The sequence below is a fragment of the Marmota flaviventris genome, chromosome 2 (genome assembly GCF_047511675.1).
Source record: "Marmota flaviventris isolate mMarFla1 chromosome 2, mMarFla1.hap1, whole genome shotgun sequence".
Classification (NCBI taxonomy): Eukaryota; Metazoa; Chordata; class Mammalia; order Rodentia; family Sciuridae; genus Marmota; species Marmota flaviventris.
The window spans coordinates 32,454,234-32,471,161 of NC_092499.1; the positions used below are offsets into that span (position 1 = coordinate 32,454,234).

Consider the following 16,928-nt stretch of genomic DNA (forward strand, 5'->3'; position numbering starts at 1 on the left):
CAGAGACATGAAAAATTGTGCCCTGTATGTGTACTAGGAAGTGAAATGCATTCTGCTATCATGTATAACAAATCAGAGTAAATAAATAAATTTTTAAAAATTGGATGTATATATGAATAGCTGGTAATCAAATATGATGTGAATTTGGTACTTTGCAAAGGGCTTTTATATTAAACGTATGGTGATAGCAGAGCATCACTATTTTTGAATCCTTTGAGATAAAACTATAATACTTTTATAATAAATAGTTACTGATGGAAAAAAAATTCTTTCATTGGGTTACTCTACCATCCCTTGGGAAAGGGGGTTAAATTGTTTTTGTTTTGTTTTGTTTTTGTGGCATGCAGGCGTTTGGCATTGTGGTGAAGCCAAAGAACAATTAAGAGCAAACATAATAATTGAAAACAAAAGAACAAATTTCATCAAGTATAATCCTTTGTATTATAAAGGGAATTAAGTATCAAATATTTAAAGTTTGTGACCTAGTAATACATAATAATACATGTATTTATTAATGTTTTTAGTAATAAGGTGTAAATATGAACATAATTATGACTATAATTTTGAACTTCTAATCAATGTAAATGATTTTGAGATATTTGTAGCAATGTAAACAGATATAAAAATCTATGATTTCTATTTTTTCCCCTACATTCATAAATGAAGGAATTGCTAAATCCAGTTGTGGCTTAATGAAAGCAAAAACATTTTTTTTCCCCAACACATCAGTTCCTGGACCCTGGGAATTCCATCTTTGGAGCCCTTGTGAGACAGTCAGACCTCTCCTACAAAGTTCAGAGACCTCAATGGCCAGCTTGATAGTTATTAAAAGCATGGTATGTGCTTTCCCCTGCACTCTGTTTTAACTCATGGCTTTTTAGCTATAAAGAGCATAATGTGTGCCTTTCCTGTACCCTCATTCACTAACTCTGTCACTACCCTCAGAAACAGATATATGATTAAAACCAGGATACTTCCCCAACAAACAAAAAGGATAAAACTTTTGAGGAGTCACCAACACAGAAAATTGCCAGGGCCCTTAACTTGTTTCTGCCCTAATTTGTGTTCACTCCCATTTCTCATCTGTGTTCTCTTAACAGCTACAGCAGCTCATCCTTATCCCAGGGCAGAACTATTTATACCAGATGCAGCAAGATAATTAAAAAGTAACATTTTACACCAAGACGACCAGCTGACTACCCCTCCCTCAAGATTGAAAAGTTTGCCCAAAGAAAAACACCTTTTAAAATGCATCTAAAGCCAATTAATAGTCCTAAACTCTGGTGCACCTCCTCCCCCTTTCACATGAATAAAACTAGCTCCTTTGTCCTAAGAGCCAGCTTGACTCTGTCACTGCTGGGTCTCCCTTCTGCTGGAACAAGAAGTCCCAGTAGACTTGTTCTCATCCCCCAGGGCCTTTATCTGATTCTCTGATAGACTGCACAGGAACCCACCGAGCTGGCAACCCTTGGCAGCATGTGCAGCCCACATGAAGCCTCCTTGAGACATTCTTGTCATCTGCATCAGGAAACTTAAGTCTCTATTATGGTTCTGAAAACAGGTATAACAAAAAAGAATTGAATAGTGGTCAACAAAGGAAATATCAAAGAACTAATAGAAAAAAGAGTTAAAGAAAATGTTTAAAGAAAGAAAATGATTAATAAATAACTGAAAATTTATATTCAAAGGATAATATCACTCTAATAACTCAAATCAGAAGTCACCAACTAAGAAGCTCCTGCTACAAAGGTAATATAAAGGCATACTGCTCCCCACAATTTAGTTCTGGTTGCTTCCTATATAATTTGCTTTATATCCAAGAGGCCTTAGGACTTTGGGCTTAGGGTATTGCAGAATTCCTGATGTGTGCCTGGAGTTCAAAGTAATTTTTTTCTATATTTAAAGTAAAATATCACTTATTTGAACATACTGGATTAACTAGTTGACACTAGAAATGTCTAGGATAGAATAATCCAACATGTAATAATATTATCAACAATAGATGCTAGCATAACAATTTATTATTCAAGAACTACTTTCACACGCATTCTTCTTACAAGTCTCAAAATTGCTTGCTGATATTCTATAATATCCCATAAAATATGATTCTTTGAAAGACTGTGGATCTTTTTCTTGTTTTTTCAAATATTGGTCCCCCATCTTTCTACATTTATTGAAGCACTACTTGAATTTTAATCTTCAGTAGGTAACACAAACTTGTTAGAAAGGGCTGTAGATAAGCCAGGCATGGTGGTATATACTTGTAATCCAGCCACTCAGAAGGCTGAGGCAAGAGGATTACAAGTTCAAGGCAAGCCTGGGCAACATAATGAGATCCCTTCTCAAAATAAAACATAAAAAGGGCTGGGGATATAGTTCAGTGGTAGAGCATCCCTGGGTTCAATCCTCAGGAAAGAAAGAAGAAGGAGGCAGGGAAAGAAAGACATATGTGCATGTGATTGTGACCTTATTTGTCCTTGGAATCATCTCTAAGGTATCCAAACTCAGATGCTCAGAATTCCCCCTTGGTCACCTAAAGAACTAGGGTATAAAGGATAAAAGAATGTGCTTTGAGCCAACCTCCCAGCCAGTCTACTGGCACATGATTCCCTATTATTCCAAGAATGCTTAATATGAGTTAGAGTCTGAAGGTAAATTCTGGATGTAAGCTGAACATTCTGATATTCTAATAATAATGTGGCTCAGTGAGAAATTCCATGATGGTAGCTTAGCTATAAGCCATCCTTGAAGATGTTGATAGAAAGCATATTTCAGTGTCTCCGTCTATCCATAAACTGCACCTTGGACTAAATACTCTTTCTCCTTTCAGCAAAGTTCCCACAGTTTGTACCTCCAGAGGTGGTTTTTTCCCCTGGAGTTCCCATAGAACATAGCCCAGCAAATTAAAGCCCAAAAGTTAGTCAGGCAATGAGTTTAGAAGTCAGATCTCTAGTTGTCTTCTGAAAACTATAGATAACCCTCTCTAGGGTCACTCTTCGGTGCCCTGCAATTCCTTTGTACCCAGGAGTCATTCTTTGATGTTTGCAGCCTTTGCTCGAGGCTATTCTCAGAGTGAACTCAAGTGTTCTACATGAGAAGGTGTAGGATCAGGTTCACACAAAAAGATATCCTTGACCCTGCCCTCCATTCCACCAGCAGCACAAATCATCAGGAGTGCTGTGCCTCCCACTGTCATTCCTTTGTCCACTACTGAATACTCCTTGGGCACTAAGAGAAGAAAGACGCAGACTCTGCTCTTCCCTTCCCTATACTGATACCAAGCGCAAACAGTGACAGGATCGCAGAATCTGAATAAGGTGAGTTAGAAAACTATGCATAGGAAGCTTGGGTGAAAGGCCCAGAAACACTGGAAGGAGCTTGATCGACTTTTTAGATAGAAATTACAGAAAAAGGAGGCTTCAATTCAACTCCCACTAATGTAGTCTTTCCCCCACCTGCTCCTCCAAACCCTGATCTTCCAAAGCATATACACATCCTAGTAGACTCTCTCAGGTCTGTCTTGAAGGAAATATTATTGGGTCCATTGAAGGACACTGGTATTCAGAGTTGCAAATCAGGATAGAGATTCAATAGGGCCAAGTACATTCTTCATGCAAATGAGGGCAGAGTCCTAGTTTAAGGAGGAGAGTTTTCAAATAACTCCCTCTTCTAGGTCAGAGTTACTCCTGTGAAGGCAGTTTTAGTCTTAGTACTTACTTGATTAGAGCAATATTTCAAAACTCGAGTTCCTTTACCACAACATTCTCAACAAGCAGCTCTGTCAAATTGAGATCATTTGTAACGAGGGTTGGGGAAATGGCCCCTGAGAAGGGATGTGTAAACCCAGGCTTTGGGTGGCTGTTTTAAGGAAGTTAAGGTTAGAGAAGCATCATCATGCAAAGTCAGCATAATTGCAGCCTGGGCTATGATTTCAGGGAACCAAAGCCTTTCACCTAGAAAATATCTCCCAAGAAGTTGTTTATCTTCTACATGCCCATAAAAGGTGACAACCATTTCTACTTTACAGACATAGGTTTAAAATGCCACATTCTTTAGGACACATGATTTCCTGCAAGTCAATTGGGGGAAAGGAGCTTACTAGAGATAGCTATAGTCCTTTGGGTTCCATGGGTCTTATAGAGGGGAGGGCAATAGAAAGAATTCTTAAACGTTGTCTACTTTTTCCAAATTTTGTTCTTGGTACACTCAGTCTGCAACACATTTTTATTTTCTATAAATATTATTATCTAAAAGAGTTGTCATCTAAGTTGGGCACAGTGGTACATGCTTATAATTCCAGCAACTCGGGAGGCTAAAAGCAGGAGAATCACTAAGTTCAAGGCCAACCTGGACAACTTAGCAAGGCCCTAAGCAACTTAGTGAGACTTTTCTTAAAAAATACAAAGGGGATGATGTAGTTCAGTGGTAAAGCATCTCTGGGTTCAATTCCCAGAACCCCTCTGCCCAAAAAAAGAGTTATCATCTTCTAGTATAGGAATCAAATAGTGAAATTAGGCCCAAGTGCCCTCATTGGCAGGAACAGGAATTTTGAAGTGCAGCGCAACCCTCCAGGCATGCCTTAATATTTTCCTCTCTCTTCCCTGTGCATACACAGGTGGTCCTGGTCACTGAGATGGCGTCCTCTCTAAAGGTCTGGGTCACTCTCTTGGCCCTGCTGTGTCTCCAATGCAGTTTACTTTTGCACAGTGAGAACATTTCCAGGAGGAAATTTATGGAAGAACATCACCTAAGTCCAAGCCAAGATTTTGCTTCCTACAAATGTAACAATCTCATGAAAAAAGGAAATCTGAGCCACAAGCTCTCTCACATGTTCATTTATATCTCATGGTACAAAATTGAGCATATATGCATTAGTAGCAAATGGAATGACCGTTATAGAAATACATACATATGGGCCCAGCGTCCCATCAAAACACTCACTTGTCACTGGGAGAAATTAAATAACTACAGAGAGACCAGGAGCTATAGCCATATTCAATTCCATTGTAGCATGGATGGGTATGTTGACAATATAGAAGATGTGAAGCTCATAAAGCCTCTCTTCAACTAGACAGTCTGTCTGGGACCTCAGGTTGGGGAGAACATTTCGTGATTTTCAGGTGATGGCCCTGCATACATCAACGGCCACTGCCACTCCCCAGTTTGCATTTTCATGTCAATGTTTTCCAACCGGAGTTATGGATCATAGTCTCATGATAGTACAATTTTGATTTTGTTGTTCTCTGCCTGTAATAATAGTCTGTCCTCATTTACTACCTAAGTTACTCCTAAGTGTTCTTTCAAGGTTCAGCTCATGTGACATCTCTTCTCGACTAATCCAGGACTTTTCCTGACATTGACATCTTTAAACCTACCAAGCTGAATGACCTTTCCTTCTATAAATAAAGTATGTTATTCCAATGTGTATGATGAGCTTATTTATGCATGCAGTTTGTATTATATCACTAGTATGAGCAGTGTGGCTGCACTTACTACGGTGTATGAGTAGATGTGATTGTATTGTACATAGGTCTGTGTGTGCCTAAATGTATGGAATATGTTTATGTATCTGGGTATATAAATGTGTTTGTATGTGCTAAGCTGAAGGCAAGCCATGACCTAAGCATTGTTGTGGTAGCATCCTTAGATCCACCCAAATGAGTGGCACAGGCAGAGCTGACTGATAGTCACATGGCTCCTGGCTCACAGTAGGTACTCCAAGGAAAATTAACTTTTTCTTTCCTCATTCTTTGGATAAAACATGAGACTTTAGTCATCTGCTCTCCCTGACTAGAAGAGGGGGATTTCTAATATGCAAAGCATAGTAGGCTGTGAACACAACAGAAGCTATGAACCTCAGATCAAAAAGTACCCCTCCTCCATCAACCAGACTGAGATACCTCCACTGGACTTATTTATTAAGAACATTCCTAAGAAGGCCAATTCATTTTAGATGGGTTAAGGCATTTCATTTCCTCATAACATTCCACATTAAGTAGAAGATAATAGCATAAGTGAGTTTGCCTGATAATAAACATTTTCATTCAGCGGGGAAATAAATTAAGTGGAAGTTTGAAGACTTCAAAATGTCAAGTTTTTCAATTGAGAATGAGATTTTAGACTTAAATGTTGTTATAAGGAAATAAATAGGAGAAGAAAGTGTTGGGGGTGCAAGCAGGTAGAGTGTATAAGAATTCTATTTGTAAATTAGGGAGAGAGATACAAGGTAAGAAGAATGTTCTCTTCATATAGGAGGGGTATGGGCAGGATAAATACTAAGCATTCAAATACCTTAAGTTCTCTAGTCTCTTGCAATGTTACATGATTCTGATTCTGAAACAATCAGAGAAAAGACCAAGGTATCAATCTTTTTAATGAGGTGACTGCATACCTTCCTATAACTCTGGTGTCAGTCAGCGACCAGTATATCTAGATGGGTCATAATGTTCGTAGGGCAATTCCTGAGCCTTGAAATTTTTCAGTGAAATCTGGGGATGAGCTGATACCTGGTGAATGATAATCTATATTAACAAAAATCACAAGAGATTAGTTTTAAACCAGAGTCCTTCAAGATCAATTTACCTATGGGGAATATTAGTTTATTTGGTTTTATTTTCCCACATGGTAAATACTCTTCTTAATATATTATAGAAGAGGAAAAAAATATTTTCCTTCTAGGTTCTTGCTGGAGGTCCATATAACAGAAATAATATTAACAACAGAAAAACAATTGAAAGTTTATTAATATGTGCATCTCCTATACACATGGAGGTGGGATCAGGGATGAATAACTCAGAGGGGGCTAAAGTTCCCTTGTCTGAATTGGAAGTTCCTCCTGAATGCAATTATCATGAACTCCTTCTCTGCAATCTCATTAAACAAAAAATATTTATCTTTGGAAAATAAGACTGAAGATCTGAAATCTCATCCAGAAAGACTTTGTTGCAAGCAATCATCTATTCTTCTGAAGCCTGTTACCTGAGAGACTTCATGCACAGAGCAAACTCTCCTATTTGCCATGCATTTATTTCCTTTAATTCTCTTTGTAAACTATCATCATCCCCCCTACCACCCAGAATCCCAAGCCTTTATTCCCTCCTGTGGACAGAAATGCTTTTTACACTTCAAACATCTGGAACTTCTTTGAGTCTCATGATGAAACAGAACCCCTCTGAAGTTATTTTAGCTCCTGAACTTCTTTTTTTTTTTTTTTTAACTTTTTTGAGAATGGAGGCTGAGGGGCAGCCCCCTGACCCTAGTGGATGCCTGGGAAACAGAGAATGTGACTTGTTTCTTAGTTGAGCTAAATCCACATTTCCTAACTTTAGTCCCACTGTGCCTCCTTTATTCTTATTTTTTTATATTGGTTCTTTTCAGTTATACATGACAGTAGATTCCATTTTGATATAATTATACAAGCATAGAATATTCTTTTGCTAATTAGGGCCCCATTCTTGTGGATATACATGAAAGTGAAGTTCACTGTTGTATATTCATATATGTACACAGGAAAGTTATGTCAGATTCATTCCACTGACTTTCCTTTTCTTACCCTCTACCTTCCCTTCATTCCCCTTTGTCTAATCCACTGAACTTCTATTCTTCCACTCCTCCCGCTTCCCTTATTGTGGATTAGCTTCTACATATCAGAGAAAACATTTGACCTTTGGTTTTTGGGGGATTGGCTTATTTCACTTAGTTTCCAGATCCAAGTGTCATATGGCAAGTGTCATGAAGTCATTCTTCTTTATGGTTGAGTAATACACCATTGTGTTTACTTACCACATTTTCTTTATCCATTTATTTGTTGAAGGACACCTAGGATGTCTCCATAGCTTAGCTATTGTGAAATTTACTGCTATAAACATTTATGTGGCTGCATCACTGTAGTGTACTGATATTAACCCCTTTGGATATCTACCAAGGAATAGGAAAACTGGGTCAAATGGTGGTCTCATTCCTAGTTTTTTGAGGAATCTCCATACTGCTCTCCAGAGTGGTTGCACCAATTTGCAGTCCCACCAACAATGTATGACTGTGCCCTTTTCCCCACATCCTCACCAACATTTATTGTATTTTTTTTTTGTATTCTTGATAATTGCTATTCTGACTGGAGTGAGATGAAATCTCAGTGTAGTTTTAATTAGCATTTCTCTAAATGCTAGAGATGTTGAATATTTTTTCATATATTTGTTGACCATTGGTATTTCTTCTTTTGAGAAGTGTCTGTTTAGTTTCTTTGCTTATTTATTAATTGGGCTGTTTGTTTGTTTTGGGTATTAAGTTTTTTCAGTTCTTTGTATATCCAGGAAATTAATGCCCTATCTGAGGTGCAGGTGGCAAAGATTTTGTCCCATTCTGTAGGCTCTCCCTTCACACTCTTGATTGTTTCTTTTGCTATGAAGAAGCTTTTTAGTTTGATGCCATACCATTTACTGATTTTTAAAATTTTACTTCTTGTGCTTTAGGAGTCTTTTTGAAGAAGTCAGTTCCTAAACTGACATGACGGAGTGTTAGGCCTACATTTTCTTCTAGTAGGCGCAGCATCTCTGGTTTAATTCCTAGGTCCTTGATCCACTTTGAGTACAGTTTTGTGCAGGATGAGAGATAAGGGTCTAATTTTATTCTACTGCATATAGATTTCCAGTTTTCCCAGCACCATTTGTTGAGGAGGCTATTTTTCCTCCAATGTATGTTTTTGGCATCTTTGTCTAGTATGAGATAATTGTACTTATGTGGATTTGTCTCTGTGACTTCTATTCTGTTCCATTGGTCTTCATGCCTGTTTTGGTGCCAATACAATGCTGATTTTGTTACTATAGCTCTGTAGTATAATTTAAGTTCTGTATTGTGATGCCTCCTGCTTCACTTTTCTCACTACGGATTGCTTTGGTATTCTGGGCCTCTTATTTTTTCCTAATGAATTTCATGACTGTTTTTTCTATTTCTATGAAGAATGTCATTGGAATTTTAATGGAAATTGCACTGAGTCTATATAGTGCTTTTAGTAGTAATTTTGGCAATATTAATTCTGTCTATCCAAGAACATGGGAGATCTTTTAATCTAAGTTCAATTTATTTCTTTAGTGTTCTGTAGTTTTCATTGTAGAGGTCAATTGCCTCTTTTGTTAGATTGATTCCCAAGTTTTTTTTGTGTGTGGAGTTTTTTTTGTTTTGTTTTGTTTTTTGTTTTTTTGAGGCTATTATGAATGAGATGATTGTCCTAATTTCTTTTCAGCTGATTCATCATCGGAGTATAAGAACACAATTGATTGATGTGTGTTAATTTTGTATCCTGCTATTTTGCTGAATTCATTTATGAGTTCTAGAAGTTTTATGGTGGAGTTTTTGGGGGTCTTCTAAATATAGGATCATGTTATTGGCAAACAGAGATAGTTTGAGGTGCTGGGGATATATCTCAGGTGGTAGAGTACTTGCCTTGCATGCATAAGGCCCTGGGGTTCAATCCTTAGCACCACAAAAAACAACAGAGATAGTTTAAGCTCTTCTTTTCCTGTTCACATCCCTTTAATTTCTTTCTTTTGCCTAATGGCTCTGGCTGGAGTTTCAAGGATTATGCTGAATAGAAAGTGAAAAGGTGAAAGTGGGCATTTGTGTCTTAACCCTGTTTTCAGAAGGAAAGCTTTCAGTTTTTCTCTGTTTAGAATGATGTTGGCTTTGTGTTTGTCATATATAGCTTTCACAATGTTCTTTGTTTTTTGGGGGAGGCCGGGGGTGGGGTGGTAACCGGAATTGAACTCAGGGGCATTCAACCACTGAGCCACATCCCCAGCCCTATTTTTGTATTTTTATTTTAGAGACAGGGTCTCACTGAGTTGCTTAGTGCTTTGCATTGCTGAGGCTGGCTTTGAACTCACTATCCTCTTGCCTTTAGCCTCCCGAGCCGCTGGGGTTACAGGTGTGTACCACCACCCCTGGCTCACAGTGTTCTTTCTATTCCTATTGTTTTCTAGTATTTTAAACACAGATGGATGCTGTATTTTGTCAAATACTTTTTCTGCAACTATTGAGATAAATATATGGTTCTTGTCTTTAAGTCTATTTATGTGATGAATTACATTTATTGATTTCCATATGTGGAAGCATCCTTGCATCCCTGAGATGAATCCTCTCTTATAACTTTCTGTACCCCTCAACCCCTGAAATTGGAGATTTGAGAAAGAAGTTGTTATCCTCCATTATCCACAAAGTAAAACTCATTTCCCCTGCTAATCTGCCTTCTGAGCTTTAGTGGAATACTGAGAGCAGTAAAGTCCTTCCTGTTATCACTGTTTTGTGTGGTTCCCATGCACCTCATACAAATAAACTTCTCCCTTATCATGAATCTGTTATCAGTTTATTTCAGCAGATTCAATTGTGGAAACCCAGAGGGCAGAGGGGAAATCCCCTTAATGTCTACTGTTGCAGAGGAGACCAGCCAGCACAGCAGAGCCCCAGGCAGCAGCAGTCACAGAGACCCCCAACCTGGATTCTTGTGTTCTTGCTCAAGAGCATGTCAAGCAAGACATGAGACTTAGTAAAAGAAGAGCAATGTTTGTTAGAAGGGAAGGGAGAAGGAAGAAAGGAAAGAGGGACATCCTTGAGGGCGAGAATAGGTTCTCTCAGAGAGAAGAGTGACAAGAGCCCTCACCACGTCAGGGCTTTCTAAGGCGATGAGGCTCCCTGTGGGTTTCAGTTGCCCTTCCTAGTCCTTTCCCTGCTCCCAGCTCATAGCTGACTCACTTCCTAACACCTACTATTTCCTTTTCACCTAAGACAAAGAAAGAAGGTTGTGGAGAGGCAAGATATGTAAGAAAAGAATGGTAAATGGTAAATGAGGGAAAGGCCTGCTATGCTGCTTTCATTGAAAGCCTTTCCATTGAGAAGAGCTTGTTGTGGTCCACAGACATCCTTCTCTTTCTGGTACAGAGAGGAAGACACCAGTAGAAGTGGAGATTTTCTTTGTTAAGTGTAAATTTCCCTTACAAAAGGGTAATTTATTTATGCTTTGAGAGATTCTCCTGTGTTTGTTGTTTTTGAAAAAGAAATCAGTTCAGCTGGGGTTGGTGGCACACACGACTATAATCCCAGAATGGCAAGCTCCTGGGCAATTTACAGAGGCCCTAAGCAGTTTAGGAAGACCTGTCTCAAAATAAAAAATAAAAATGGGTGAGGATGTAGTTCACTGGTGGAGTGTTTGCAGGAGGCCCTGGGTTCAATCTCTAGGACTAAAAAATAAAAAAGAAGGTGGGAGGAGGCGCGGGGAGGACAGGAGGAAGAAGAAGAAAGAAACTCTATAAACATTTTTGGTTTGTGGTAGTGGGGATTCAACCCAGGACCTCATGCCTGCTAGATGAGTGCTCTACTACTGAGTTATATCTCCAGCCCCTCTGTAAATGTTTTGATTAAAGGATTAGCAGATAGATGGTGATTCAAACAGTGTAGAAGGAGAATGGAGTCAAGAATAATTAGTATATTGCCACCCCTGGCTTGAGATAACATGGCAAGTCACTGAGGGGGTTGAAGCTGCAGTTTCTCCTTGGCAGGTGGCAGCCCTTGGGCTGTGGCAATGCTGGCAGGTAGTGGCCTCTGCTTCATTAGCAAAGTTCCTGGACTGGGGAAGGGAAGGCATTGTGAATAAACAAGGCAAATGCAGGTTGTTGAAGCTACAGCAGCCACAGATGGTCTTTCCCCAGGCCTCTGCACACTTGGGAAGTGACTGCCTGAACATCAGCTGGGCTGTGGATGGAACCGCATGCTTGGAGAGGAAGAGGAGGGGGAGCTCCCTAAGCTGGGGACATGGTCCTCCAGGGGCTTGGCAATCTGGCCCTCACTGGGTGTGCCCAAGGGTGACACTTGACCCCAGCAGTGTGTCCTCAAGAAGACTGTAGGCATGTGAGGTTCACACAGTGTCCAGGGACCTTCCTTTAGCATTCAGCCCACTCACAGCTGAGTGCTCACGGCCATACAGCCCAATGGCACTTGTGTAATAAATATGGAACATGTCAACTTAAAAAAAAAAAGAATAATTAGTATAATAGCTTGGTACTATTACTTTGGATTTCATAGCATCTACCCTCTTTTGGATGACTGCATATTTATTTCCCTTAGGAAACTATTCTTCCTCTTTTGTGTGTAATATTTCTAGAACTATCCATCAAGATTTCCAGTTTCCTCTACTGAACCAAAGCAAAGGTCATAAGATTCAAGCAAGCTAACTGGATTCCCTCTTGTAGGATACCGGAATATACACCCCAAAAATATGACCCTGAAACTAGTTTCGTACCCGCAGTAAATGAACATGCCTGCTTCTCTTCATCTTTATCAACATTTGATGTTGTCCAGTTTTTTTTAATTTTAGCCATACTAATACGTGTGTGGTAATATCTCATTGTTGTTTCAATTTTCAGTTCTCTAATGATATATTGAAGAAATTAGCATCCACCAGATGGAATAAAAACTAGTTTAAACTGAAAACATCTGGACAGCAGATACACAAAGAAAGATTATCCAAACTTAATCTTCCTATAAATTCAGCTGCCATTAATTCTCCTAGGAATTTTCCAAATTTATTTATTTAGGTACTGGAGTTTGGATCCAGGGGTACTCTATCACTGAGCCACATTCCCAGACCTTCCTACTTTTTATTTTGAGACAGTCTTACTAAATAGCTGAGGCTGACCTTAAACTTACATTCCTTCTCCCTTAGCCTCCCAAGTTGCTGGGAATACAGGCATGCACCATCATACAGGAATTTTCCTGTTTTAAAGAAGATTGACCCTTTGTGTTCAGAAGAGCACATCTTATATAAACCTCCTTAAAAGGAAATCAGATTCACATTGTCACCCAAATGCCCTAAAGTCTGTCCTTTTCATTTTGTTCTTTTTGTTTGCCCATTTTTAAAATTGTTATTAAATTTCCTATTGTTAGGGTTTAATAATTCTTTATACACATTGTGTAACATTCATTTATCAGATATATTTTATGAAAATATTCTCTACCTTTTTCTGACTTGTCTTCCCACTATTTTAACAGTGTCTGTTACAGAGCAAATTTTTTTTTTATTTTAGTGAAGTCCAGCTTGTCCATTGTTTCTTTCACAGATTTTTTACATCTAAAAAAAAAATCATCACCAAACTGTAGATTTTCTCATATGTTATCTTCTAGGTAATACATTTAGGTTTATGGACTATTTTGTGTTCATTTTTGTGAAAGATTTTAAATGTAGACCTATAAGATGTATAAGATCTAGAGCTATAAGATTTTTTTTTCTTTCTTTTATTTTTGCATGTGGATGTCTAGTTGTCCCACTATCATTAGTTGAACTGTCAAAGATCAGTTCACTGTGTGATCCATTTCTGGCCACTCTGTTCTAGTCTATGGCCCTATTTGTTTATTCTTTCACTAATACCATACTGCCTGCTATAATCTGGATCTTGAATATCCCCCAAAGGTCCATGTGTTGAAGACCTGGTCCCTCACCTGTGACACTGTTGGAAGATGGTAGAAACCTTAGGAGGTGAGAATAGTGGAAGGAAGTTATGTCAGTAGGAGCATGCCCTTGAAGGAGATATTGGGGTCCAGGTTCTCCTCTTTCTTTCTCTTTGCTTCCTAACCACCATGGGGTGCGGTTCACTCCAACACATACACTCCACCATAATATACTGCCTTGCCACTGGGTCAAAGCAAGAGAACCAACCGACTATGAACTAGAACCTCTGCATCTGTGGGCCTAAATAAAACTGGCCTCTTTCTAAGTTGATTATTTCAGGGTTTGGTCTTGTTTTGCTTTGCTTTTACAGTAACAGACAGCTGACTAATTACTAATTACTCTAGGTGTATAGTATTTTGAAGTTGGGTGCTGTTAATCTTCTTTTTGCTTCTTTTCCAGCATTGTGTTGACATTCTGGATCTTTGCCTTTTCAGATAAACTCCAGAATAACTTTGGTATTATCCACAAGATAACTTTCTGAGATATTGACTGGGATTATGCTTAATGTATGGATTGAGTTGAGAGGAAGTGACATCATGAGAATTTTTTTTTTTTCCTTGTAAGTACCAGGGATTGAACTCAGGGGCACTCGACCATTGAGCCACATCCCAGCCCTATTTTGTATTTTATTTAGAGACAGAGTCTCAGTTGCTTAGTGCCTCGTTTTTGCTGAGGCTGGCTTTGAACTCATGATCTTCCTGCCTCAACCTCCCAAGCTGCTGCAATTACAGGCATGCACCACCAACCCCAGCCATCATAAGAATATTGACTCTTCCCATCCATGAATATGGGATGTCTACATGTTTATTTATTTCTTTTGATGTCTTTCATCAGATTTTTATCTCATATCAATCTTTTTATTTTGTTACACTTAAAACTAAGTATACCTAAGTATATCCCTTTTCTTTTTGCAATGTAAATGGTATGTGTTTTCAATTTCAAATTGTTCATTGCCGGTGCTTAATAAAACAATTAACTTTTATATATTAACCTTGTGTCCTGCAATCTTGTAACCTTGTGTCTTCACTGTAGGTAAACCATAAACAGATAAATATTTTTCTACAGGAAAAGCATTGGACAAGAGTGTTGTACTACTATAACTACCCTCAAAGATGACTAATCTAGAGGCAATGTGTACAGTGGATTAGAAGGAAACAAGTCTCGAAGCTGGGAGTCCATGTAGGAAGATTTTTATTTGATTTGATCCTAGGGATCGAACCCAGTGCTGGGTTACTTTGAGGTGGCTAAGGAACAAAGCACCAGGCAACCCACCCATCAGAACCACCAATCAGGTGCTGACAGAACCACCTGTCAATCAGGAGGGTCTCCTGACCAATCCTGGATCTCAGCAAGCTCCCCCGACCAACCCCAGCAGGACAAGGGACTCTAAAAACCTCCCTTTCCCGTCCCAAGCCCTTTGTTTCCTCCCTTCCTGTCTCAAGCCCTTTCCTCCCTTCCTGCCTTAAGCTCAATGAAAATTCCAGTCCAGCTGGGCCCATGGGTGATTCCCTGGACTGCTCTATTGGCCTGGAGGGTGTCGCCTGGGAGAGAATCTCAATAAAGCCTCGTTCAGCAGCTTTTAATCTGCCTCCTTTGGTCACCAGTGCCTGACCTTACACCCGGGAGCACTATTTTAGTCAGCTGTTTCACTTCTGTGACTGGAAAGCCTGACAAGAACAATTAAAGGTGGAAAAATTTATTTTGAGACACATGGTTTCAGAAGTCTCAGGGCATAAATGGCCAACTCCATAGCTCTGGGCATGAGATGAGTAGAACAGCATGGCAGAGTGTGTGGCTGAGGAAAGCTGCTGGAAACACGGCACCAGGAAACAGAGACAAAGCTCAGCTCACTAAATATATACCCCAAAGGCGCGCGTCAACGACCCACCCTACCTGCCTACAATCACCACTCAGTTAATCCCTATCAGAGGAGTAATGCACTGATTAGGTTAAGACTCTCATAACCTAATCCGCTGCAAATGAACTACTGCTGAGTATTAGGTCCTGCAATTATGCATGAAGTCTCTGAGTCCTAAAATCGACAATTTGTTTACTAGGGGAAGCTGGGAGCCTGCAAAGCTGCGGACCGCTTTGTTCTTGCACAGCACATCTTTTATAGGGTAGTGTGAGGTTAAATCTTAACTATGGCATAACATTATTGAAAACAACTAACTTTTTTTAGTGCTAAGGAAACATTTTTCCCAGTGATAAAACAGGATATGTTCACATAAAATGCCAGGAAACAGACCTCAAGTACATAGCAGGTAGAACAGTTAGTGTCTTATTTTTCTCCTTAATCAGAAGGGTCATCGCGTCCCACAAGAATTAGCCAATCGTGAGGAGTTATTGCTGTCCTGCTACGAGGCTTCAGCTAATAAAAAGAAACTCCATGTTCAGATTCTTCAGGGTGCACTCTCCATGACTTCAGGAGATCAGACCCCAACACCAATCGTTTCACCTCTAAATGTTCTTGCATTATTTTACACATGACCTAAACTAAACCATAACAGGCACTTTACTAGTGAGCTACATTTCCTGGTTTGAAATTTTTTATTTTGAGGCAGAGTCTCTCTAAGTTACCCAGGCTGGCCTCGAACTTGGAATCCTCCTGCCTCCGGCTCCTGAGTTGCTGGGATTACAGGCATGTGCCACTACAGTCAGTCCATGTGGGAAGTTTATACAAGCCTTTCATGAGATAATGAGCTTCAGAATAAGGGTATTATATAGCACCAGTGGAAAGAAAAGAACAGATTTAAAGGCAAATATCCTCAATTTGTCCTTTTTCATGCTTATGGGTATTTTTTTTCCTTTTCACAGTCTTCTCCCTTGCTACTCTCTTTGCCTAACTTCTAATTATTCCTCAAAATTCAATTCATATGCCTTTCCTTCTACTCTCTCCCCACATCCCCTGTAATGTCCCCCAACATACTGTAAATGTTATTTATACTTATCAACTTGTACTATACTTGACTATTCACCTGTCTCTTTTTTTTAAAAAAATTATCTTTTAGTTGTAGATGGACAGCATGCCTTTATTTCACTTATTTATTTTTAGATGGTACTGAGTATCAAACCCAGTGCCTCACTTACGCGAGACGAGCGCGCTACCACTTGAGCCACATCCCCAGCCTTCACCTGTCTCTTTTATTGGATCATGAACCCCTGATTCTGAGAGGCCTGACATCTGGCCCAGTAAACATATGCATAAACAAATAATTTATTCACATCTGTTGTTGGAATTCACAATGTTACCAAGTATGTGGCAGCTATTATATCAGATTTCCATGGTATATTTTCTCTTAAAAGACTGAAAGCAAAGAGCTTCAAAAAACTGAAACCTCCAATCAAGAAGGAAGTACTAAACCCATATCAGAAAGGAATCAGTTCCTCAAACTTAGTTTTGAATCATCTTGTTTTTAAAAGTGGGCTTGCTTCC

General features: G+C 39.2%; 1 protein-coding gene across 1 annotated transcript; it reads left to right on the forward strand.

Annotated features, from left to right (window-relative positions):
* Positions 1-4,621: 4,621 nt before the first annotated feature.
* Eddm3b (epididymal protein 3B) lies at positions 4,622-5,071 on the forward strand. Its single transcript, XM_027922336.1, has one exon. The coding sequence runs from the start codon at positions 4,634-4,636 to the stop codon at positions 5,069-5,071; it is 438 nt and encodes a 145-aa protein (XP_027778137.1). The 5' UTR covers positions 4,622-4,633.
* Positions 5,072-16,928: the final 11,857 nt, after the last annotated feature.